Source organism: Alosa pseudoharengus, unplaced genomic scaffold, assembly GCF_046254945.1.
Source record: "Alosa pseudoharengus isolate Yale_2024_CS ecotype anadromous, Long Island Sound unplaced genomic scaffold, YU_APseudo_1.1 YU_APseudo_1.1_scf_21, whole genome shotgun sequence".
NCBI lineage: Eukaryota > Metazoa > Chordata > Actinopteri > Clupeiformes > Clupeidae > Alosa > Alosa pseudoharengus.
Genome location: NW_027468674.1, coordinates 34,355,826 through 34,382,524, shown reverse-complemented (window position 1 = coordinate 34,382,524; position 26,699 = coordinate 34,355,826). Strand labels below are relative to the sequence as shown.

The 26,699-nt window shown below is 39.3% G+C and overlaps 1 protein-coding gene across 1 annotated transcript in view; it reads right to left on the bottom strand.

The window, feature by feature from the left end:
• Window positions 1-595: 595 nt before the first annotated feature.
• fmn2b (formin 2b) overlaps window positions 596-26,699 on the bottom strand; it is a 40,847-nt gene continuing 14,743 nt past the window's right edge. The window contains exons 6-20 of the mRNA XM_076298840.1: window positions 25,465-25,526; window positions 22,552-23,831; window positions 19,854-19,995; window positions 17,821-17,908; window positions 16,681-16,742; window positions 15,903-15,994; window positions 15,495-15,624; window positions 15,253-15,399; window positions 12,861-12,920; window positions 12,088-12,208; window positions 11,661-11,753; window positions 9,677-9,728; window positions 6,569-6,718; window positions 733-826; window positions 596-625 (exon numbers count right to left, since the gene is read on the bottom strand). Coding sequence (XP_076154955.1) covers window positions 596-625; window positions 733-826; window positions 6,569-6,718; window positions 9,677-9,728; window positions 11,661-11,753; window positions 12,088-12,208; window positions 12,861-12,920; window positions 15,253-15,399; window positions 15,495-15,624; window positions 15,903-15,994; window positions 16,681-16,742; window positions 17,821-17,908; window positions 19,854-19,995; window positions 22,552-23,831; window positions 25,465-25,526 — 2,603 coding nt within the window. The remainder of the gene's footprint in view (window positions 626-732; window positions 827-6,568; window positions 6,719-9,676; window positions 9,729-11,660; window positions 11,754-12,087; window positions 12,209-12,860; window positions 12,921-15,252; window positions 15,400-15,494; window positions 15,625-15,902; window positions 15,995-16,680; window positions 16,743-17,820; window positions 17,909-19,853; window positions 19,996-22,551; window positions 23,832-25,464; window positions 25,527-26,699) is intronic.

The window sequence follows — 26,699 nt, the reverse complement described above, 5'->3', positions numbered from 1 at the left end:
CTGTGCTTTATCTCCATTTACCAAGACTCATATGCATGAGGGTTATAATGATTTATATGACATCTGGTAGATGTGGTGCATTCTTTAATTGGACAAGGGCATTTAATCATGAACTTTTCCATTAAAACCTTGGGGATTGACACAATGCACCACTGGGCACGGCCAAATCATATTTTACATATGTCAGTAAAACAGACATGTTTTACAACCCCCACCCCACCCTACACACACGCACGCACGCGCACACACACACACACGCACGCACACACACACACACACGCGCACACACACACACACACGCACACACACACACACACACACACACACACACACACACACACAATAATAAAGATAATAATATTGCTTTAACAATGATTGCAAACTATACACAACTAAGATTCCAGAATATATAGTGTCATGCTGGATTTCAGGACGAATGTTTTTGTTGTTGTAATTGTACTTTTGTGACTTTGAAATGGTGCTGCTGTTACATTCCACATAAAGAGCCTTGATATACCTCAGTACATGACATTCCTCTGATGACGGGTATAACAGGTGTGGGTTCATTGCCCACATTCACTATTTTTAAAAATAATTAAGTCTTCCCAATTCCCAGTTTGGCTTTCTGCAGAGTAAAACAGGAAAATACAATGTCTCAGAATAAACTAGTATTCAATTTGCATTAGCGTAAAAATAACGAAATAAAAAAACTGCTATGAGAAAAAGACTCACGATTCCAGAAGCTTGTTTGGGTTTGACACTATAAGTGGCCTTCTCCTTCACTTGCTTGAAGTGTTCCTTTTTCAGTTCCTCTGCAGCTTTCACTCTAAAGGAAAACCAAGAAAAACTTAGTGATGGAAGGAATGTAGAAGGAATGTCTTAACCAGCAGAAAAAGAACATAAAAATGATTACCGGCAATGTTTCAAGAGTGAGACATTAGGCAGGGTTCAATGTTTTTAATCATCAATTGGAATATCTCCATCAGCTCTGCAGTGAATAAACCTTCTTGACTCCTTAATGGACATGCGATATGAATGGACATGTGGTAGCACCCATGGGGTTTTAGCCTCCCTGCTAGCATGCCTGGCCCGCCTCCCAATCAGAGTGGTGGTCCAAACAAGATCACAGTCATGGACTATTCTAAAACTTCCAACTTCAGACAATTACTAGGGAGGCCTCCAGCTATATATATATATATATATATATTAAACCTCAGCATAAGCAACCACAGGCCAAAAGATCAGAACTATGAGAGGAAGTAGAATAAATATGCTGTAACTACAATTTGAGTCTGTGAGCTCCCATGTGCATGTCCCCAGAGTGTAGCACTGTAGCTGCCTGGCTGCATTAGCTGATGGCTGTAGCAACTCAATCTAGGTACTCGTGACCTCGAGAAACGGATATCTATGTGAAAACTCAGCGGATAGCGGATTTCTCCTTTAACTTTTAAGATAAGGACCTGGTCTACTGAGAGTTAACATTTCGATGCAAGTCAATTTTACAGAACATGAAAACAAACACGATCTGATTACAATAAACACATTGTACACACACAAACACTTACACATTCAAATGCTTATTTATCGCAGTAAAACATACGAGTAGAAAGCAGAGAGAAAAGGTTGACACAACTTGTTGATCTCCCCAGATTTAGTTTTGACCGGGTGTAAGTTAATTACTTTCTTTCTTAATTTCTCCAAGGCCCTGTGTACATTTTTCAGAGAGACAGACAACTATACAGGCTTTAATTTACCTTCAACTAAAACAAAAGCTGCCAACCTCAGATTGAAAAAAGAGATTACATGATCACTCTACATAATCCAGATAGATGCAGCAGGAGCCAATTTATTTCACACATCAGCAGGGCAAAGCTAAAGGCATCTTAATTTTTTTTGACAACATAAACAACATACAAACATATTACATATTTAAAGCAACACACAGTTCTTTTACCTTAACATAAAGGCTTCAAATACATTTTAATGATACGGTGACTTCTAAATGGTATAACTGACTAAACTAACTAATGGTAAATACTCATGCGTCCACAGAAGGCCTGGTATCGCTGTGATAGTATATTTTTACTACCATATTTCTCTTGAGACTTAATCAGGACGATGCAGGTCAGAATCCAGGCTTTATTCTTTTCAATGAGGGGCCTAGTGCCCCTCAAGGGAGAAAAGTACATGTTTGTGTCACCCCATCATGGGTTTCACCAGATTCTCAATATTTTCTTCTTACTTCTCTGACTAACAGAGACCATATTTAAAGTTACACACAAAGAAGGAGTGACCTCTAGGTCCAACCCAGTTTGAATATGCAATAGAAAGGGAGGATGAGGATTAGGCCTTCATCAGGTCTGGTCAGCTTCTATTATCTTTTAATTAAAACTACCCCCTTTCCTGGGAAGTCCTTCAGAGGCTTGGACACATGCTGTTCTACAAACATTCACACCTTGGTGATGGGCAAAAGGCATAAACAATGGATACACTGGATACAGACCAAAGACACACACACAGGGTACACATGGGTACACAATCACAAATGACCATAAGAACTATACAGTCTTCAAGTCATAAAGACTTGAATCATTAAACCATTCACATAAAATATGAATACAAAATATTCCCTTCAGCTGGAACATGATCCTTTTCAGTTCTCAACGAATTGGATATCCCATCAGGATGAAATGGGTCTAGTACATTGACGACGATGGAGAAAAGGGGAATTCCTACAATGTGGTAATTTAAGTCATAGTTTGGAGGAGTGGATAATTGTAAAGATACAAAACAGTATCTGAATAGCAGAACTGGTATGTCTCTTTAATGCTATGAATACATAATCCAGAAAACATGCCCCAATCCAGAGAACATGCTTTATCCAACTTATCAACTTTGAGAAATGAGTAAACATGCCAAAAGCAAAAGAAAACGTTTATGGAAAATGTCTGGCTCAGCCGAGGTCATCACTGGGGTAGGTTGCCATGCACAATGTATGAGAAACATGATATGGAGGGTACATCTTGAGACAGATCTGCAAAAGATAGCTATGGTCCAGTGAAGACGGCAAATTAGTAGAAAAGGAGAATTTCATCTCTTTTTAGGAGAACACATAATATATTTGTTGACTCAGTCTTATCAGCAAACCACATCGAACCACTGGAAGCTAAAGGTACCAATTAAGTATTCATTATATTACCAGGGTTAGAAAAAGGTTTAGGTCATTTCACCAGCTATCTCCACATTAAATGACTTCCAATTTGACAGATATAATCTAATATTAAACATATGGTGCATGTTCAGAGAGAAAAAAAAACTTCTGACAGAAGCAGCACACAGCAGGCAATGTGCAGTACTCAGGGCTTAAGCAAGCTTTCTTACCTAAAATGTTTTTGTTCAGAGAAATACCATGATACTAAGCTACACTTATATGCTCAATATACCTGCTCAAACAAAATACAAATGGAATATATTAGAGACAGTTTGGGGGTATAAGCAATGTTGAAAAGTATGAACTACTGTTACATGCAATTAAATCAGTAGTTTAATTTCAGTAATGTACAGGAAAAAAGGCTAAATTCCTGGTGCTATTATTGGTTATGGACTTCTCACAGCTGCTGATCGATCTACAACCAAGCCTAATTAAAGGCGCAGTCAGGGATTTTACACGATTTCAAGCCCATAAAATGTTTTGTCACATTCAGCAATAATTTCCTAACGACTGCTAGCTGCCCATTCCGTGATTACACTGTAAAAAAAACAGTTTCTGTTTTCAGTTTTCAGAGCCTGGGTTGCCCCCAAACAAAAACTAAACCCTGCGTGGGATTTCTCTGGGAATGCTGAAGGTAGGGGTGAGCTACCTCTCTGGTGTGTTTCGTTTGGTCCTTGGTTAAAATATACCGGTAATGTATGTTTTTTGCAAGCATCTTCTAATGAATGTAAACACAATCACAAACAAATGTGACTTTCTGCAAAATCCCTGACTGTGCCAACAACTGTGTAACAACATAACACAGGATACAACCAAAAACAACTGGCTGGTGGCAGCCACAACGCCTGCTGCATATTGTACCTGTGATCCAAAGGCCCTCCTTCATTGTACAACCAATATTGAAAGATAGTGTCCAATTTTGCTACAGTGTCCATTAGCATTACACCCAAATCAGAAAAAGTTGGGATGTTGTGTAAAATGCTAATAAAAACAGAATGCGATACTATAAAACTCTTGTAAACGCATATTTTGCAGCAAAAAGGAGATAGACATATCAATGTTGTCCACTGTGCTGCTTCCTCTTCATCTATCTATAAATTGCAGGAACATTGTTTGGATAAGAAAAGCAAAATATATCCGTAAAAGGAGCACACAGTGGCTTTCTCCGCTCTACTGTTTCCACTCCCCTTCATACACAGCACTGTAGGCTTGCATATCTGTCGAACCGTTAGTCCAATTGATTTCAAACTTGACAGGTGTCTTGCTACGGGCACGAGTAAGTGCAGTGCCACACAGCACAACGCAGGAGAGAGTCAGAGACAGGCAGTAGGCTAAGTAGGGTAAGCAGAGCTTTGGGAACACTAAATCACGGGTCAAGATGCAAAATGTTTGGATGATTATCATGTCTTACACATCAACAATAAAGACTCCCTGTATGCCGTTTGCTTGCATAAAATGATTCTGCGGATTTTGCAACAACACGCCAACAAACATGGGTATGCAGTGGCTATTCAAAATGACGTAAATAGTTGTGCAAAAACCTGTCAGATCTAAGTATTATTATGTTTTTGGTTAAGTTATTATTTAACATGATTCTTTTTTTATAATTTATTATTTTGGAACAAACGAGGGTCTGTTTAATCTGAACGCCGGCTCCCAGCTGCAGGTTCTGCTTTAGAGCACTGCAGCGCTTAATATCTTCAAGTTTAGCCTAACTGAACGTCCAGTTTAACTACCACAAGTTATTCTTCTTGTAATAAAGATCTCATTGAGAAAAAACACTGCAGTATTTTTGTATTTTCATTTTTAAATTTATAAAAAGTTAAATAATTAATTTTAATATAGGCCTAAAAATATTAATGATTAATCGCTAGTCGATCGTTCCTGATTCTCCCGACGATCAACTAAGAAAATTTAATCGAGAGCCCATCCCTATGCCCTACCATAACATTTATTCCTTTATTTATTCATTTATCAGACACTTCCAAACTCTTCACTGCACTGTAGGCAATTAACTGCATGACACTAGTCTATTTATATTTGTCTGTACAATAAACACATTTATTTGTTCAACTTTATGCAGCAGAACTACGCACTTATCACATAGTTTGCACATGAGAGAGAGAATGATAATTCACGTACACAAGCAGCAATTACTGCAACAACAATGTTTAGCTAATTCAGTAACTCGTACGCGTACCCCCACTATCCTATTGACGCATTCCAGGCATCATGTTTAATTAGCCGTCCTACATGATAACAAATAACAAAATCAAAATGTGCAACTGGTCTATGAGCTCTTACACGAAAACAGTGTGGAGAACATTATGAAACACAAAGAACAAAGAGAACATAGGCTTAAGATTAACACCTTTCCGACATTGCCCTTTTCATCTCGCGTAGTACGCGTACCCCCTAGTGGAAGCTCCCGTACCACCGGTGATACACGTACCACAGTTTGGGAATCCCTGCACTAACTTAACACTTCAAAGCCATCATATAAAATGTTTTTAAACAATGAAAACAGAAACGATGGAGGCCGCAAAGGTAGAAGAGGAGAGAGAAGGAGATGGTCTGCACACTGCACACTGTATATGGGCTCCAAGAAATACTTTATTTATTCTAAAATGGCAACGTTTCGATCTCAACAGATCGTCATCAGGCAAAATAAGAACAGTTCTGAGAGCTGGATTATGGTGCTGAATGAAGCACAATGCTTTACTGTTAAAGCACACATTCTGTTTAAAGTCATACACAACGGTAAACTAAAGGTAAATGTAGCAAAGGTGGCAATAGGATATTGTTGCAGGTGAAAGTATGCTACTATGGCATTTTTATTTCAAAAGCACCCGCCCCCCTGTTTTTTTTTTTTTTTTCACAAATTACACCCTGCATAAAAGTGTGTTAAATTATTGGTTCCAGTTAAAAAGGATTTCTTTAGCCTAGCCATAATATAATAACCTTTTGCCAATAATGTTATCAGTTATCACATTATTGTGATATTGTGACATTATTACATTTTCAGCTTTATTATATTGAAAAAGGAGAAACTTATTGCACTACTGGTGATTATTACATTATTGGCTGTTATTACATTATTAGCTGCTACAAAGCCTTCTCCCCAAACATAACAAAATTGTTCCAGCCAATCACTGAAAGGGGGGAACAGGAGTTTGGGGAGGGGACTGGTGAGTTCACTCTCTGGTGTTTTGTTGGTGTTTGGTTCAAACATCAATGGATGTGACACCATCCAGAATCTCTGACAGTACCTTTAATCAATTGATTGATGTAGGAAATGAAACCCAACCCATAAAAATAATACAAAATGATATAAAAGAAAAACTGAGGGAAACTTGCCTTTCCTGTAGCATTACTGTGGTCTCCTTCTTCCAGTGACTCTTGAAGTCAGTCGAAAACTCATGCCAAATTGAGAAGAAGGTATTAGGCGATACCTCCTTTTCCCCAGATTTAGGCTTCACCAAAAAGTAGACCGTTAAATCTAAGAATCTGAAAAAGATTTTTTTTCCCCAAAATGAATCCATTTACAAGTATTGGTAACACTTTATATTACAGAACTCTTGTTACAGTATATCTATACCATGAAGTAATAACACATATGTTGTACATAAATAATGGAATAATGGATATTCTTAGTACATGTGTAATAGGACACACTGCAAAGTTAACCAGCTTATTGAGGCTGTATCCAAATGTAAAGGGAAAATGAAGAAAAGGTTCATGGACACACGCTTGCATTAAATGCAGTGTACTTTGGCAGAGTAGTGTCGAAAACATTTCCTGTTATGGGTGATTCCTGTTTTGGATCAAATTTCCATGTCCCAATGATTTCCTTACTCTTATTATGACCGCCGCGCAGCGAAGCTTTTTTTCTTTTTCGCATGTCCAAATTTCCGTCAAGGATACTGTAAGACCGGGGTACACGAAAGGACACTGTAAGACCGGGGTACACGAAACTTGGTGGGCATGTAACCCCACATGGATAGCATGGAACCTCCTGTTTTCGTTTTGATCTGTAGCCCCCCCGCTGGACTGGACCCCCCGAAAGGAGGGTAGGGCAGACACAGTTTTCTGTGAATATCTCGAGAACCGTAGAGTTTAGGAGGACCATTTTTTTTTGTATATTGATCTCAAAGGGCCATGTCAACCCATTCCATAACCACTCATTTCATGTATAGCGCCACCTAGTTAAACACAAAAAAGTAAAAATGAGGTGTTGTAATCACAGGTATCTGTGACCTAACATAGGCAAAACATTAGGTGTTTTCATCACAATATCTTTGGCTGACATGGTCAAAACTGCATGAAATTGAAAGTGTAGGATCATTATGACACCCTCCGAATGCATGCCAAGTTTCGTGGACTTTCGTTCATGGGGGGCCTTACAATAAAATCATTTATGTGTACATTTAGTGACCGTACACCAACAAGGATTCCCGGGACACTGAAAGACCGGGGTACACGAAACTTGGTGGGCATGTAACCCCACATGGATAGCATGGAAGCATCGCTTTTCGTTTTGATCTGTAGCCCCCCCGCTGGACTGGACCCCCCGAAAGGAGGGTAGGGCAGACACAGTTTTCTGTGAATATCTTGAGAACCATAGGGCCTAGGATGACCAATTTTTTGCGTTTGTTTGCCTCCAGGGGTAATGTAAACCCATTCCATATGCACACATGTGCATAAACAGATACACACGCACACACATACTTTCACAGTAATCCTACGTATGACACATACTCACACAGTAGACATATATACGCATGCATGCACATGCACACACACAGGCACATAAACAGGCAAACACACAAGCACATGCACGCACACACACACCCACACACACATAAACATAAACATGTACACGCACACATGCACACAATTCAAGAATTTCTCAGAATTATGAACAGGCAAGATGGGGGTGGGGTTGTATAAAATGTATATTACATATGAAATCGATGAACTAATCATGTTTTGATACTTGTTGTCTAGCAGATACCAGTGAGAATTGAGTGTGCATAATGCAATTCAGTGAGACAGTTAGAATCATATATGCCTTTCAGCGTGTCTTAGTTTTGTGGAAAACATGTGCTGGACTGGGCGGCGGTCATATTTTGTACCGCTCTGCGGTACATCTAGTTCTTTGATAAAGTTAGATAAATATTTAACAAATCAATTTTATTATGCTTTTCGTTGTTTTCTATTGCTTTACATAGATAAATGACTTTTTATGTCTCTTTAAGACACCTTTTTCTGTGGTATATGCGTTCAATTCAGCATGTCCACAATGCAATGTACCATAATTTTCCAACTATAAGCCGCGGCTTATACTGTACATTGACTTTGCAAAATTTCTTCAGCTATGAGGTTAATACATAGGGGCAGTTAAACCATTAATATGGTTTTGTTTCTTTTAACTTGCATTAAACACTGTCCTGCGCCTTACACAGGAAAAGGCTCAGGACAAATTGAGGATACAAAATCAGTTAAGTTTGCTTCTGTTGCAATTTGTTCAACGTTGGCCCCTATTTTGGCTTAAGAAGACTGGACTAAGTGTGTGAATTGATTTCATATCTATGGAGTAGGCCTAAACACTCGACGCAGATAAACTGCTAGAAGCTGGGGAAAAGCTAGCGACCAAACCAGACCAAACCCTCAAACTCTGGTGTGAACCTGGGTGAACGCTTTCGAATATCGAAACGCCTATAACTATCTTTTGTGAGCCTTGGTCTGAAGATCATCTATACAAAGTTTTGTGAAAATCGGACCAAATTAGTGACCTGTGAAAATTTAGTTTTGCTATCGATTAAATCCAATATGGCGGAAGGTCCAATATGGCAGAAATTGATGTTATGGGGTGCGTTGAACTTGCCATCATCAAAAGATTCCAAATATATCTCAATGTTCTGGCCTAAAAATCTGGGCTACGGTTCAAACATTAACCGCATGGATGTAATGCCAACTTTGACCCATTGGTGGCGCTAGTGCACTTGAGGTGCATACATGAAACTTAGTGAAAGGAATCATGGGACTGTCCCCAATCAGTGTGCCAAATTTTCACCCGACGGTTCTATAGGCTGCCATAGACTCCCATGGCAAAAGAAAGTATAAGAATAGAAACACAATGGGGTCCTGCACCTTCGGTGCTAAGCCCCCAGTAGCTTGAATTGTCTGAAAATTGCATCCAAAAGAGGAATCACCCTTATACAGGACCTGTATTTTTTATGTTGGTGAAATTGCATGTAATTTAGGTGGCCAAACAATTTGTGGACTGTAAAAAAGAAGAATAAAGTATTTGTATGTTGCTTCCTGCATGAGGCCCAGTGACTTAAATTGCTTTACCAAACCATAAATATGTGAAAATGACCGTCTAGTTCTATACACATGACTTCATACATAATATTCCTTGTGTTCTGTACACATTTCAACATTCTTTATAACATTCCTTACATCTTATGAGTTTCTGCCAGCTGCATCTCTTGAGCCTCCAAGTCAGTTTTGGCTGAAAAGAAAAACATGATTGTCAGTGGTCAGTGAGATTACATTAAGTTTCATTACCATAACAGGCCTACATGCAACAAATGCTAAATCTATACAATTGAGTGTATTTATATGGCTGTTATATTTCTCACAATATCTATGTCCATGCTTTCCCATGTCAACTTAAGTTAAAGTTGATTTAAAGTGTTTAAAATGCCTTGAAAAAGCCAAAAGCTTGAAGCACCACAACAATTTCAGAGACTTTTGAAAGTATTACATGGTATCATCAGCCCTGATACCATGTCATTTCCATGAGAGTAAATCTAAGAGGATGCTAAGAGGGGATTGATTTTATCGGGAAATATTGGGCGAACAGCGGAGGGGTCTTGTTCCGGCCTGAAGGGACCTATTTCCCGATAATGACTGGCGTTCTATACATTATCCCACTTATTACACGGCTACTTGCCAAAACGAAACAATAAACTCCCCACGATATGACTCTTTAGCCTACATAGCCTAGGCCAGGGGTCCCCAACCTTTTATGTACCATGGACCGGTTTTTTTCCTTTTTTTTTTCACGGACCGGCGGTGTTGTGCATGCGCATTACTTGAAAAGAACTAGCTCCAGTTATGTAGGCCTATGAACAGTGAAGGTAACGATCTCTTGAAAACTTGAAAAAGGGAAAATTGAACAATATGAACTATGAATATTGAACAACTTGAAGCTACATCTATAAGTGTGAACATGCTTAAAATATGGGAACAAAACATGGGAACTAAACGTGCATTACGAATATAATCAGTGGGAGCCCTGTGCTTGTTTCCCTGCAACAAGAAGGTTCCATCTGGGGTGATGGAAGTCAGTGACACCCTCAGTGTGTTTGAAATGTCCAGTCGTTTGCGCAATTTGGTCTTAGTTGCAGTCATTGCCGAAAACCCGATAGATACGTGGAGGGAAATGGTAGCAACGTTTTCAGCGCTTTTACGGCTATCTCGGGATATTCTGCTTTGGTTTTGATCCAAAAACCCGCCAGAGAGGTTTCCTTATACACACTCTTAAGACCACAGTCATTTGCAATTTCGATCAATTGCTCCTCCTGCGCTGACAAGTTAGGACTATTCAATATTGACAAATGGGTTGCGGACCCACTCATTGGTTTGCCGTGGATCTTTGGAGGATGGGAAGTAACGCTCAAACTCATTTGAAAGTGCAACAAGGTGATCGCGCACCAGCTGCGAGAGAAAGGGCCCTGCCTCAGTCTCAGTCTCTCCCAAAACTACTGTTTGGAACATATCAAATACACCCCGGTCCACTCGTCGTCCCCACACATCAAGCTTGGCTTTAAATTCAGCTACTTTATCTGCCAGTTTAAAGACAGTCGTCATTCTCCCCTGAAGTGACAGGTTGAGGTCATTAAGCAACCCGAATATGTCACACAGGTAAGCGGGTTTTGACACCCAGTCCTCATCATGTGCAGCTGACGGTGACTTTTTTTCTGTAAGAAATCTCTGCAGGTGTCAACCCGGTGGTTGGGGACCGCTGGCCTAGGCTATAGCCTATTTGATACCGTTTCATCGTGGCTTTTGCTGAGAAACAAATAGTTTGCAACAGCAAACGCTGAACTTGAATCAAACATTCTTTAGAAGCTGATCAACCGTCTGCTTTCACTTTTGAATGAAGTTCCAGTACTTGCGTAGTGATATGAAAGACGTGAATTAGAAGCACAAAACCCATTTTCCTTGACAGCGGACTGTTATATTTAGCAACGGTCTGTTATCGAGAAATAGCAGACCACAGAACGTTGGGAAGGCCCATTCAAGTGAATAGAGTATTCTTCAGCATTATAAAGAGCCGTGTAATAAGTATTGTTGTAGAGCACCAAAGCTATACAACTTTTAATGCTGTGCTGGGAGAGTGAAGTGAGCATTGACAGATGCTCAGACACAAACTCACCTTTGAGTAGGAAGTCCTCCATGTTGTTCTTGAAGGGTTGTAGGTGTTCTTCTGAAGATATTTTGCACACTGATTCCATCTGTGTTGTACATGCTAAAAAACACATAGAACAGGGTTGGAATCTAAGACTCTTTTCCATGTGAAAGATTTTAGGCCTACTACTATTAGCAAAAGAACAAGGATACACTTTAATTGGGGGCTTTTAAATCCTTTAATCTGACAGGACAGTGGAGAGTGTGACAGGAAGCAAGTGGGAGAGAGAGATGAGGTGGGATCAGGAAATGACCCAGACTAGAATCTGGGTTCCCGTGGGCCGTAGACCCGAATATGGAGGTACAGCATTGTTGATGATGCTGACGAAAAAAAATGTGTAAATGCAAACCCCAATCAAATAAGTAAACTGTTGATACAAAAATGTTTTCATTACCAACAAAGTCTTTTCTTAACTTGGAGAGATCCCTTTTAAAGTCTTCAAATTTCATCTGGGAGGACTGAAAAAGATCCTGAGGCTCGGGAATAGGATATGTGCGTGTGTCCTTGTTGGCATCCTGAAACCCAAAAACACACATGCAATCATTAGAGTACCAAAGACATCAAAATAATGCTTTGAAAGCTTTGGGTAGTTGGATTTTGCTAAGGAGAGAGACTTTTTTTATTATTTCATATCAATCCAATGATGTTCGATCATGTAGCACTTGAAGTGAAAACTAAGCCTAAGTTTACAACTAAACTAAGTTTACAACTCTGGCAGCAGGAGGTAGGTGCAAACAGTTCTTTATCAAAACAAGTATGCACAGTATGTAATCTTCAACAACTTTATTGACATACATGATCAAGTAGAGTATCTCTGACTACAACAATATGCCTGTCAAAGAGATTATCAGAAATTAGCCAATATCTGCACAATCTCTTCTGATCTGACAAGAGCCATTCATTTAATATTAGATGCCGCACATTTAACACAGCAATAAAGCAGTGTTTGAAAAGCTGTGTAGCTACTGTATAAGTCACCTGATACTGCACAGCCATACAGTTGGCAACATCATTGGCACGAATTAAAGCTCACTGGCTTGGTAACTAATTTATTGTAGCAATATACTCAGCGGCATCAACCTGTTAAACTGTGCATTTTTATAGGATATCTGACCACATAACACAAGTGATATAGAGACCTATGCAGAGTAGAAATTAGCAGCATACCTCATCAAGGTGCCTCACGTAGTAGGCCACAATATAAGATAAGAGACTTCCTTTATTGTCCTAAATAGGAGGGAGACATTTGATTAATTTAAAACACAATCCACACTACTAAACAATCACACAATGTATGGGATACAACTCCTCTTTCTCTTCAGTTTCCTGCTTCTTTTTATCATCATCAGTAATATTGCATCCTCATTTGGTGTCTAGGCTACATTTTTCATAATCACATGTTCAACTCAGCCATTTATTTAGAGCAAGTAAATTGCAATAGATTGTAAATAAGTTATTTTACAAATTAGAGATGTATTTTCTGAAAGAAATAAAAGTGCATGCACAGTGGTTACTAGGATGTTGGTAGGGTAATTGAGGTGGTTGCTAGGGTGTTGCTAGGGTGTTGCTAGGGTATCCTGATTTTAAACACGCAAGAGTTCAGACTACAATTTAAATGGGCATCTCAAATGCCTTTCCCTTTTGTTTCCATTTCGTAAACTCCATGTGGTGCAGTTAGCTCATTATATTAAGGCAAAAGTCTTGTTATATTAAGTTACATTCTTACAACATAGCCACAACACAACACCAGTATGCCTACATAGCCCGACACGCACAAGTTTAACTCGAGAGAAAAATGCAGATTTCACTTTCCAAATAAAGAACCCTCCACAAATAGCCTACAATGTAACAACTTGAGTTATTTGCATTACATTACATTACATTTGGCTGACGCATTTTTAGCCAAAGCGACTAACAACATGGTTAACAGTTTAAGTTTTAAAGCAATTCTCAACAATTTTAGGACAATTTAAAAAAAACGGTAGAGTACAGTAAGAATAAGTGCATCAGTGAGTGCTGTTTTTAACAGTTACGTGTCAGTTCAAGACGGCTGGTGAGTGCTAGGATCAGCAAGACTTGTTGTAAGTGGTGCTATGAGAGATGTTCTCTAAAGAGCTGGGTCTTCAGGAGTTTTTTGAAAATGGAGAGGGATGTCCCTGCCCTTGTAGGAACTGGCAGTGTGTTCCACCAACGAGGAACAGATGAGAAAAGTTTGGATTGACCTGAGCGTACCGGTGGTAGAGCTAGACGTTGTTCGTCTGAGGAGCGCAGCGGTCTGTATGAGGGCATTCAAGTAGGTGGGAGCAGAACCGGAGACTACTTTGTAGGCAAGGGTTAGTATTTGCACCAGACTATGTTTACATAGGAATTGTCGTCCACGGTGTTATGGGTTCATTTGTCTGCAACGGAACATACAACTTCTCTCTGGAACACCTTATTGAGCTGGTTCTTCAAAAGTAAAAGTTTGAGAACTCGTGTACAAGGCTACTGTACAGCTATGGACTATTTCTATGGACTTTTTTTATTTCACTAATTAATCAAAATGAACGTATTTTTTGACAGCCCTAGTATAAAGATTTCATAAATTAAAAAATACATTGTTCACATGCCCTCTCCTGTGTATATCTGAAATCATAAGTTATTTGACTGTAGGTCTAGTAATGTATCTACATTTTGACTATCTGTATTTGTCATTTTGAAATGTTACATTTAAAAACATTTACATACTATAAAACTGACATGGTCAGTATATATATTTTTTGTATCCTTTATTTTACCAGGTGATGTCCCATTGATATATTCAAATCTCTTTTACAAGGGAGCCCTGGGGCAACATACACAAGTTACACAGAAACATTGATGACAAGACAGACTAATAAGGACAGAATAGCATAGAAGAAAGACATCAGGACTAGACAGACCAAAAAAAAACAGCGACACAAGCCAGTGTCACAACAAACAAAACAGATTTACAGTACATGTAAAAACAATTTAAGAATGACATAAAGGGGTAATTGGAAACATGTGCACTGTTCACATTTGGATCGTTTAAGTGGGATCGTTTAAGTGGGATAAAAACAGCAAGCTTCAAAACTTTTTGGAGCAAATTCCAACACCAAGGAGCAGCATAACTAAAAGCAGTCTTACCAAATTCAGTTGTTATATATGGGATATTTAGAACCAGAGTGTTAACGGAGTGGTGATTGTAAATGGAATGATTCCAGGTCAACAGACAAGTAAGATAGCTGGGTAAATTACCGTTACTAGCTTTATAAATAAAAATGTGCCAGTGGAACCATCTACGCAGACCTAAAGAGCTAAAACCAGTTGTGTCAAAGACGACAGTGATGAGTACGTGACTTGGCATTAGTAATGAACCATAGTGCACCATGGTAGACTACTGTGTCAAGTGTGTGCAGTGTGGTAGAGGCAGCATACTACAGGCGGTGTACTACAGGTCTCATGTAAACCACATAGGCTCCCATTATTACATGGAAGTTATAATACACTGATATGTGATAATTTAATATTGTATCTATGCAGCAGTCTGTCTACTCACACTCGTCTTCACATCCTTCAGTTTTGGGAGGATGTCCAGGGTAAAACCATCAGCTTGGCCTCGACTCCTATTTCCTCCATTCATGTAGTTACCAAAGACTAACACAAGACCCAAAATCTTCATCACACCCGAACCTTTTTGTAGATTCTACATAAAAAAACAGCCATAGAAAAATAGATGCAATTAAAAGAGAAGATACACTTGAATGTATACTGTGTATTAGACAGAAAATAAAAACTTACTGAGCAGACTCTCTGCAAAACCTCCAGCTTGCGATGAATTGAAATGACACTTTCAGTAAAAGTTGACTGAAAGAGGATACAAAACACCCTTCCTGAGAAACTGGGGATTTGGGACAACTGATAGAGGAACCTAAAATAAGGATATGAAACAATTACTTACATTTACAGCAAGATCTGATAGCAGTTCATTAAAATGGAATTTAAATAGAATATAAAAAGTGCCATTTTGAGGTTATTTAGTAATAAAAATGCTGGTGAAAGTTTAAAAAGTCATCCATTTTACTTCAATGATCTACCAATGTTGCTTTAGCACAGGAGCCAATCAAACTTAAATTAGCTGCAATGCTAGTCTGTGTATACCTGTATATCTGAGAAAAACAGTATACTTAAACTTAAACTCTTTCTTACTGTTCTGGTTTATCCAAAGGTTTAGCGCTCTCTTTTCCCTTTGTTGACTTGATGTGCTTTTCAATTTTATCCATCTCATCTTGTTGGGCTCTCTGAGTGAAAATTACAACATTAAATTACAGCATGATATATGCTGGTGAACTCAAATTATATTACAGAGAATAGATTTGTGAAAAAACAACAAAGAGTCAGACTTTGTTGGTGCAACCAAAGAAAGATAAAAGCTTTTGTAATAAGTATAAGTATAACTATATATACTTTTTTGATCCCGTGAGGGAAATTTGGTCTCCGCATTTAACCCAATCGGTGAATTAGTGAAACACACTCAGCACACAGTGAACACACAGTGAGGTGAAGCACACACTAATCCCGGCGCAGTGAGCTGCCTGCTTCAATGGCGGCGCTCGGGGAGCAGTGAGGGGTTAGGTGCCTTGCTCAAGGGCACTTCAGCCGCGGCCCACTGGTCGGGGCTCGAACCGGCAACCCTCCGGTTACAAGTCCAGAGTGCTAACCAGTGGCCCACGGCTGCCCACAATAGCAGTAGAAAAAGAAGGTGTTGTGTGTATGGTGGGTTATTATAATGATATTAATCACATACTGTATCTTTAATAGAATGAATGTACTGTATCAATGGGATGACCAATCCAATGATTTTGACCAATATTATTTGCAAACAGGTGTGTGTATGTTTTATATTAATGTATGTGTGTGTGTGTGTGTGTGTGTGTGTGTGTGTGTGTGTGTGTGTGTGTGTGTGTGTGTGTTACTTTCTCCTTACATTTTCAAAGAGAGCTTGCAAGGTTTCCGTGTCAACCACAGTGTTGTCTAGGTTCAGTATTGCTGTTAGACAGGAAGGACAGAAAAAGCAATATGCTTAGTAATCTGACATAGGAAAAATTAGTATACTGATGGCTAGTAAACTGCCAATTTTTCATGCTGCAGAGAGATTTTGGCCTAATTCTAACAGCACCAAAATATCCAAATATAATACCCAAAAAAGACACTACAATTTAATACAATTTGTTTAACATTCCCCTTCACAGCTTTCTGATGCAAGAAAATTATGAAAATACAGAAAGAAAGAGAACCAATACCAAGTAAGTAAGGGATAATGTATAGAACGCCGGTCATTATTGGGAAAAAAGTCCCGACAGGGCGAACCGGACCCGGACGCGCAGCATTGTGAAGAACCGTGTAATAAGTAAGGGATAATGGCCGCCGAGGTGTCCTGTTATACGGAATTAATGGACGAGGGCGAGGGGCAAAGAACTCCCCGACGCGCAGCGCAGCATTGGCTGTTCGATTGATTATCCATGTAGCAGCTGTCACAAATATCTACTTATTTTCTCCTATTTTCTTTACTTATGAGTTCATAGGTTCATAACAGTACCTGGTCCCTGTGGCGTGGGGGAGTGACAAAATTGTGCTTAATAAATATTCCTTCAAATCATCAATAATCATGATCTACATTTATTCTGTATACATTATTTTATACAAGATTCATATTTAAAATTCAAGATTACTATATTACACCTCATTTCACTTGTATAAGAATACAAATCTTGGGTTTCAGTTTCTCAACATTGCAGTAATAAAATTGACAAATTGGTAGCTACTTTTTAGGAGCCTAATGATACTTTGCGAAGGCCCTAGTTTGTAAAATCAATGGATAATCCACAGCATATAGTTGGTAAAATTAAAGGACCAGTAATAGTGGAAAATAAAAAATTATCACCATATGTCGTCAGAGAGTAAGGAAACACGATGAATTGAAGTAATGGCTTATTTGACAACATTATTATAACCCGTAAAACCCCGTAAAACATGTAACAAAAAATGAGTTACGGGGCGGAATCTCTTGGAATTTTCGTTTATGTTTTGAACGATTAATTCTAGAATAGTGTTTTAGCCTACCCACCGTGTTGAATGTCCTTCATGTCTAGGTGAAGGCTAGACATCAAGATGCCCACTGCCTGAGAACGCTTGTTGTTCAAGAGTTTCACCACCTAAGAACACCAGACAGGGCAGAAAAACTTCTGATAAATGGCTGTGCAATTAAAGAATGCTCCCACTAAGGATTGCTTCTCCCAGTCATATAATTTGTCTTCATAACTACCTCTTATTACATGCATAACTCTGAGTTCAACAAATATGTATTGTGAGTATGTAATGTATTGCATTTGTAGAACATTGTAGCCTACACATATAATTGAAATATTGAATACTGTACGTACATGACATAGAAGTGATAAAATGTGGTTTTCATAATGAATAATAGAATTGAAAACAACTTGGGCCTGGTCTACATGTATATTATACAGAGGTATTGCTTTTCTTAGCATTTGGGCCTTTGGCGTGTAAAAAATGTACACTAAAAATGTATCCTTTGCACTACTCCATCCAGGGTGAAGATTTTCAGAAATCCATTTTCGACTCATAGACAGGACAGTTTTTGGCTTGGCTCTATCTATTAAAGCTTTTTCAGGATCCTGATTGGCCAACATGCCATCTGTTTACCACCTGTGCTTTGCAGAAAAGGAAAAGAAAGCTCCAGGAGAAGAAAGCTCCAGATTTTAAGTAAGGGATAATGGTCAGCGAGGTAACCCAATATACGAAAAAAATGGATGCGATGGAGGCAAAGAATCTTCTGCCAAGTTCATTACTTCCATATATTAACACCTCAAAGGTTTTCGATTTTAGAAATTAGGCCTACATCTCAATCTCAAACTTTGAACTCAAAAGGTAGAATCGGCGTCCGTTTGTTTTGAAAAGTGATGGGGATTATAACCATCAACTTACCTGTGTTTTAAAAAGTGATTGGGACAATGACATTTTTATGTTTTCAAATTTTGGTAATTTTTCAAGTATATTGTATATAAATAATATATTTCGAGTCAACTTTCTAAGCAGTCTATTATAGGCTATTTCACATCATCATCAGTGCATGGAGAACTAGGCCTTGGATTTCAAAGCTTGTTATAGGCTATTGCTGGTTGTGCTTTGGGATAGGGTTAGTGAGTAGACGAGGCGAGTGGCAATCACACTGATCCCGCAACAGGAGATTCCTTCACCTTTAAGCTTCACTTCTCTTAAAAAAGTCTCTCATATTCATAGGTTTTAAGCCTTGCCAGATTGCAAGCTATACCAGGCACTAACAAACACTAATTTCTCGCTCGCACTATGCTCCTAAAGCCACTTTAAATGATGCGTGTGCTTACACTCAAAACTTAATTTAGTATCTCTATCCCTATCAAATACCAAAGGAACAGTTTAAAAAGAATGGGTAGGCAATACCCATCTAAATATCTGCTATGCTCAACTAAATTGATCAACTTTATTCTGCCTTTAAAATAAGCCATGTCACTTTTACTGTGCCTTTTAAAATCAGCAATGTCAATTACAATTGTGAGTGGTATGCTATTCTATACAGTAAGTCACATAATGAGCGTAAAATAACTAGCTATATACAGTAGATGTTCTCAGAGATGTCAGAAACCATGATGGCAAGAATGGACCTAAAAAAAAATTAACCTGTTGGAAAAGGGGTGTCATTACTTGAAAACATTTGGGGCTTTAGCCCAGCATGTGACGAGGGATGAGTCTAAATAATTCCCAGAACCTAATTATGAGCAGTTATGGTAAAAAAAAGTGGCACATCTGTATCATTTGTGAATAATTTGCCCACTGCCCAAAATTTGAAACCAACTTGGGGTTTGAATATATGCAAGTTGAATATTTCAGTTTTATAATGCAATTTATATTAACAAACACATAATTTATTTTGCCTTTTGGAAATGTAGCAAGCACATATGTGTAAAAAAAATACTGATTGGGAAAATATGTGGCAGTATCTTTTATAATCAAATGTATTTGGAATACACCAAACACTGTGGTTATCAAATGCAATCAACAGTGTGAAATCAATCAAGAAAGTAGTCAGAGTGGACTCACTTGTTTGGTTTTGGATTTAGTAATGGTGTCTGAGAGTGGCTTCTTCTTCTCCTTCACAGCACTTTTTGAGAACATGTCCACAAATTCATCAAAGTCCACTATGGGTTCCTCAATCATGTCCCACACCAGAGGACTTGTTTCCCTGAGAGTAGGTATGTGGAAAATGGATATCACAATCACATTAGCAAATTGCTTCTTCGAATTCAGTGAAAGACTTAGTTTGTAGTTCTGTCATATCAAAGGAATTGATATGAAGTCTTCACATAAATGTCATGCTATAAATGTCATAAATATAATCAAAAAACAAACTGTGAACTCTCCTGCTTCAGAAAAGCAGGATATCTATGGAGAGAGCAAAGATGCAATGAGGTAATAAGTAGGGAAGCATGATATATCGGCGGCCGATATATTATTAGCCGATAAGTGAAAAAATGAAAATATTATTATCGGTCCGATAACAGAATTCTGGCCGATAATTTGCGCCGATATTTTTTAAAGTCCTAATTTAGGCCTACATCTGGCTACACTGAGCTACTTGAGCTTGGTTGGCTATACTTTTTCCTCAATATAATGTCAGCGGTGTGAATGTATTTCACCACTCTAACAAAATCTGTGGATATGCGTTCATTTGGGAATCTGTGCATCTCAAAATCCTCTCGTGAATGATCCACCATTTAACCTTAACAGAGCGGAGCTCAGCCCTATCTAGAGCAGTCTTGTGCTGGTGTGTTTGCACTTTACCGCGCTGGTCGGGGAAACAAATAAACAAACTCGTTAGTGGGACGAGTACATAAGTAGGCCTAGTTCTAAGTTGTGTTTTAGTATTATATTTGCATTACTTTAGCTTGGGTTTTGTATTATTACCTAGAAATATGCTAACCATTCGTGCTTCAGTTCCAGACAGGTCATCATAATAAGTTATTAAAACCTTCGGGGCTAACTCCTTTCAGCAGGTTGTGCGCAACAGAGTAGACGGACATAAGATACAGTCTGAGGAGTTGCAGCTTTATTCAGTTACCCGCAGTTGAAACTAAACCTATGTTTCCCTCACAAACTCTGATTTGGTCGCTATACTGTAGCTTATTCCAAGCTGAGCCGTTTAAGAGCGTTTAGTCCTAAATGAAAACGATTCAAACTCTCTAGCCACTCACTCGCAATTCACTGACGTCAGGTTCACTTAAAGGAGCCCCACATACTGTAGGGCTAGGCTACTGTTATGTTGTTGACTGCCGTACTATTGAGGACTATTATGAGTTCTGTCCATCATTTGGTGGTAGGTAAAATTACTGCAATAAAATTATGCTTATTAAATGCTTTCCCCAAATCACTTTTCACAATTTTTTTTCAAGAGTAATATTATCGGTTATCATATCGGTATCGGCCACAACAAACCAATAAATATCGGTTATCGTTATCGGCCCTAAAATTCCATATCGGTGCATCTCTAGTAATAAGGTATACCGGTTTGCCACGGCAGCCGTGGCCTACTGATTAGGGCTTCGGACTTGTAACCGAAGGGTTTGCCGGTTCAATCCTCGACCAGTAGGAAAAATGTGGGCGGGGGAAGTGGTTGAGCACTGCTCTCCCATGCCCACATCCACGGCTGGAGTGCCCTTGAGCAAGGCACCTAACCCCTCACTGCTCCCCGAGCGCCACTGTAGCAGGCAGCTCACTGCGTCAAAATTAGTGTGTGCTTCACCTCACTGTGTGTTCACTGTGTGCAGAGTGTGTTTCACTAATTCACGGATTGGGATAAATGCAGAGACCAAATTGAATGTTATTTATACTTATATATTAAATACAGCCTAAGTGAAACATAGTCTTACACTATGTTAGGGTCAGTGTGCTTCACTAAAAGATGATGCTGTAAACTTTCATCAGGTTCTTGAAAATAATGGTATACATTTCACGACCTGCTGTATCTCCACCATGATGTATTCATGCTATATGAGGTCAATACTATGCATACATATACCATATACATACACTGCTCACAAAAAGTCAGGGATATTCGGCTTTCGGGTGAAATTTCAGGATGTACCTAAAATCCACTATAACCTTTACAGGTGAACTTAATGTGACCTTCTCTAAACTTTTGAATCTGCATGTCCAACAGTTCAATCCTAGAAATCTAGACGCACCCTAGCGGCAGCAAATTTAAATTGCAGCCAGGGCAGTCTAGCAACTCTCCATTGGCTTGCGAGCTGGAAAAATTAAACTTCTATCAGGCCAATCACATCGTGTATAGAGTCGGCGACGGTTACACGTGAATTTCCTGCTACTTGAAAACAGAGAAGATGGATGCTGTTGCTGACGAACAGCAATCTTTGAATCGCTTTTTTTAAATTGGCAAAAGTTTGATCAACTAGCAACTAGCTCCGCTGGTGGGAAAATGCATGGGACTCATGAGTTGTAGGCCTATCGATATCCTATTGCGTACAGAGGAAATTTGAAAGACAACCATTTAACCCGCATCTCGGATTGAGCAGTGCCAATGGATAGTTCCCAGACCCTACATCTTGATGTGGGTATGGCTCGTCAGGCTACTGAAACATTAAATTTCACCCGAAAGCCAGATATCCCTAATTTTTTGTGTGAGTAGTGTATATGACTTTATACTGAATCCATCGAGCTATTTCCAGTTCTACAGAGAACTGTCATTAAAAAAGTGGGAAAGAATTGTTTTAAAAAATATTACTTTTTATCTTGAAGTTGTATTCTTGTCCAGTACAGAGGCTTCATGGGTCTCGGTGGTTCCACTAGACCCTTGCGAGGTGCCTTGTCCTGCTGCATGGCCAATGCATACATTCCTGGAGGTAAAGGTGGGGGTAGAGATCCCAAACCAATGGATGGAGTTAGGTTGAAAGCCCCTGGGGGCAACGGCAATGGTGCTGGAGGTGGTGGTCCCATCCCTGTTAAAGTTGGGGGAGGTGGAGGACCCACTCCTGGTAAGGGTGGGGGTGGTGGAGGTGCAACCCCTGGAAAAGGTGGAGGTGGTGGGTGTCCCATCCCTGGTAAGGGTGGGGGTGGTGGAGGGGGTGGGTGTCCCATTCCCGGTAAGGGTGGAGGTGGTGGAGGGGGTGGGTGTCCCATTCCCGGTAAGGGTGGAGGTGGTGGAGGGGGTGGGTGTCCCATCCCGGGTAAGGGTGGGGGTGGTGGAGGGGGTGGGTGTCCCATCCCTGGTAAGGGTGGAGGTGGTGGAGGTAAAGTGTATCCCTCCCCTGGTAAGGGTGGGGTGGGGGGTGGGGGGGGGTGTCTTATCCCCACTAAGGGTGGGGGTGGTAGAGGTACAGCGTATCCCTCCCCTGGTAAGGGTGGGGGTGGTGGTGGGAGTGGGTGTCCTATCCCCGGTAAGGGTGGGGGTGGTGGAGGCAAATGGGGTCCAATCATTGGAAGAGGAGGGGTTGCTACACATTCTGGCTGAGAAGAAGGTAACGATGGAGGAGGTGGTGGTAATGCTGCATTAGACAGAGGGCGTGATGTGTCTGAGAGGGCAGGCAAGGAAGGTGCTTCAGAAGATTGCAGCAGATTATTCTGTTGCTGCTTCTGCTGGCACTGGCACAAGATGCCTGGTGCAGATGTGGGTAATTGTGGTACTGGCAGATTAGGGATGTTGGTATGGTCAGAAGGCAACCCTGAGGGAGGACTGGTCATGTGGAGCAGAGTGGAGTTTGAAGGCACTGTAAACTTTAAGCCCTCCTCCAATGGTGATGTTTGTACTGATTTGGCTTCTAAACAACTGGTAAGTTGTTGACTGGAACCTTCATCAGTTTGCAGGTCCACATCACACATGTCCCTCAAAAGTCCCTCTTCCCCACCGCATTCTTGATCCTTCGTGCTGATGTCCTTTTCCAGTAGAGGATACTGTTTCTCTAGCTCTGCTATTTTGGTACGAAGGTCTTCGATAGTCTGTTCAAGCTGCTGAATTACATTCACATGTTCCTTCTTCAGCCGAACAGTTTTTAACACTGATTCCTCCTGAATGAGAGATAATGGAAGTAAATGAAAGTATGGAGGTGAACTTGGGGGGCCACTCCTCCCTCTCTCTACTGTGCAACAGAGGAGCAGGCTGTACTTGAGCGAGCAATACATTCATTTAGTGAAACCCATGTCAGTTGTCACGTCAAGTCATTTCTTATTTTAATTTTTATTTTTTTGACTGGTCTGAATGTCCAAAGTATTCCTAGGATACATCAAGCTGACATTGAGAATCATATCATTATAGGGCTGGGCGATATGGCTAAAAAATAATATCGCAATATTTTTAGTCTATTTCACAATATACTGTATATCTCGATATTTTGAAATTTTCTTAAAAGGACTTGTCACCCTGTGCTAGGATAAGTCATACCAGTCCAATCCCTGCAAATTATATCCGTATTAAAACATTCTAGTGTTATAGTAGTGGTCACCCGTGTTGTTCAGCTAGTTAATCTAAGATAAACTGGTTAACTTGGTCATTGAATTGAACATCTATACATGCTATATCTTCCCTTTTCAGGACAGTCTGGGCTACCCATATCTAGGAAAGTATGATGTGATAATATTTTCATATATATCTTATGTCAGCCTTTATATCAAGAAAAACATATTTGTCTTAATTTGTCTTGATTTTTTCCTTCATATTTTTGCATTAATGTCACTAGGAAGCATGCCAGAAGAAATATATATTCATCTGTGTAAGTGGGATTGTCTGGAATCTGGCAATATAAGAACCATGATGGTGGGATACTCTGGCTAAGCAACTTACAAAAATGTTTGTCCTGACATAAATAGTTTACATGAGAATTTAGAGACCATGTAGAAATTTGTTGCAATTTCAAAACCAGATTGGACTTGGAAACTGCTTATTGTACAGATGTGTGCTTTATATCCTCATATTCGGTAAGATCTGCTGGTTATTGCTATGCACAGTTTGAGTAAAGAGTTTGTGAGATATTTCACCTAGAGTAATGGGCGTGCAGATCTGTGTGCAGAATGCAAATGTGATTAAATTTCATGCAATGTTAATTTACTTGTAAACTATTTATAACAGCAACGGTGCTAATATAATTGGAAAGCTTAGATTCCGCTCATTCACGTGATGTGCTGTATGATATCTGTGTGATGAGTACTCCGCATGCAATTTAGTTGATCCTGGACTTGAGGTTTTACTGGGGCACAGCAGTTCAAGTAAAAAGGGTCTAGTGATGCCACAGGCTGGTCTAAAAACATGAATACATTCAGGGAAAATGCTGGATATAAGCGGATATTCACTCTGATGGAAATAATGAATCATTAATATAGTGGCATCAATTGGAATCTGTGGTATCCATGTGTGAAAATGTACAATGAACATTATGTTCTTGAAATTATTAAATTATTATAAATAATCATATAATTAACTATTATCTTGAAAGTATAAATTAATTATTCAATAATTCAAAATGCTGCTGCAGCATAACTGGCATAAACTGGCATGCCAAATACTAATATGTTGCCCTCTACAGGACATTTTATCACACAATATGCTATCGTTATGTAATATCACTAGATATAAGTAATTTCAAGTCATCAACACGTAGCTATCTGATACAAGTTTACTTCTTTAATAGAGTACAATGTGCAGTACCTGCAGTTCCTGTATATCCTGCTGCTGCTGTTGTTTCAGAACAAGAAGGCCCCCCTGGTGTTCTACGACACACAAAATCCACACTTAAACGAGATCATCAGAGGCCATTATGTACAGCATTTCTACCACATAGCTTCATCTTACAATAGTGAAGTAAATACAGCAATGGAGCTTCAAACTACAATACCACCAGGTATAATGACAATGATAAATACTAAGATATTAGGGAATCCTCTTGATTTGCACTGATTATAGACCAATAGAGAGTAATGAGTCATTGAGAGTGACATGAAATGACAAAAAATCTCTGGCTTCCCTAGATCCACATGCAGTGAAAATATGTATACTGCACATAATTAAATAAATGAAATATTCTTGATGTCTGAGATATCAGCCACCAACACTCCCTGAAATCTCTCAACATGCAAGCATCAGAAATGCCAGAAACTGTGTCATCATTAGGGTTGGGTATCGTTTGGGTTTTATCCGATACCGGTGCTAAATCAATACTTTTAAAACGGTGCCGGTGCCGAAACGGTGCCTGAACCGGTACTTTGTTTTTAAAATGTTTTAAATTAAAATGGTCTAAAGCATGAATTGCTTTTTTTTTATTGATAAGACAAATTTGAACATGAAATTGAACTGTTATATTCAATTTACTATCAATATCTCATTGCTCCTATGAATAATACATTTAAATGTTTAAAACAGCTTGCCATGCATGCACACACAATGGTGAGCTCTGCTTTTAAGTTTACCCAGTGTAGGCGGTTGGTCATAATGTATGTTAAAACCGCTTGCCATAAAACTGCCAGGTCATGGACAACGGCATTTGCAAACAAGCTAATCTAACAGGCACTCTATTTTCCAGTTAATTCAGTGTGTTCCCAAATGCTTCAAGAAATTTCTTGTCTTAACCCATAACACGCAGTAGTTTTGAACATGTTAGGCTACATGTCGGTGTTGAAGTGTTTAGATTCCCAGCGCTAGCCTAGTATTTTAACAGCAACTATGGCTTTTCGCTAACACCGGTCAGCTGAGTTTAATTAGCGATAACGTACGGAGATGGTTTCGTAGCCTCTTTGACAGCTCAGTGACATCAGGTATGTAACCTACATATGTTTTTGCCAGCTAACTTTTAACATGATCTTCATATTCATTGTGATGCTATTTGGGCCTCATGCACATGAAAGATTAATATCATGCCATGTTGTTTAACACACCGTGAAATAAAG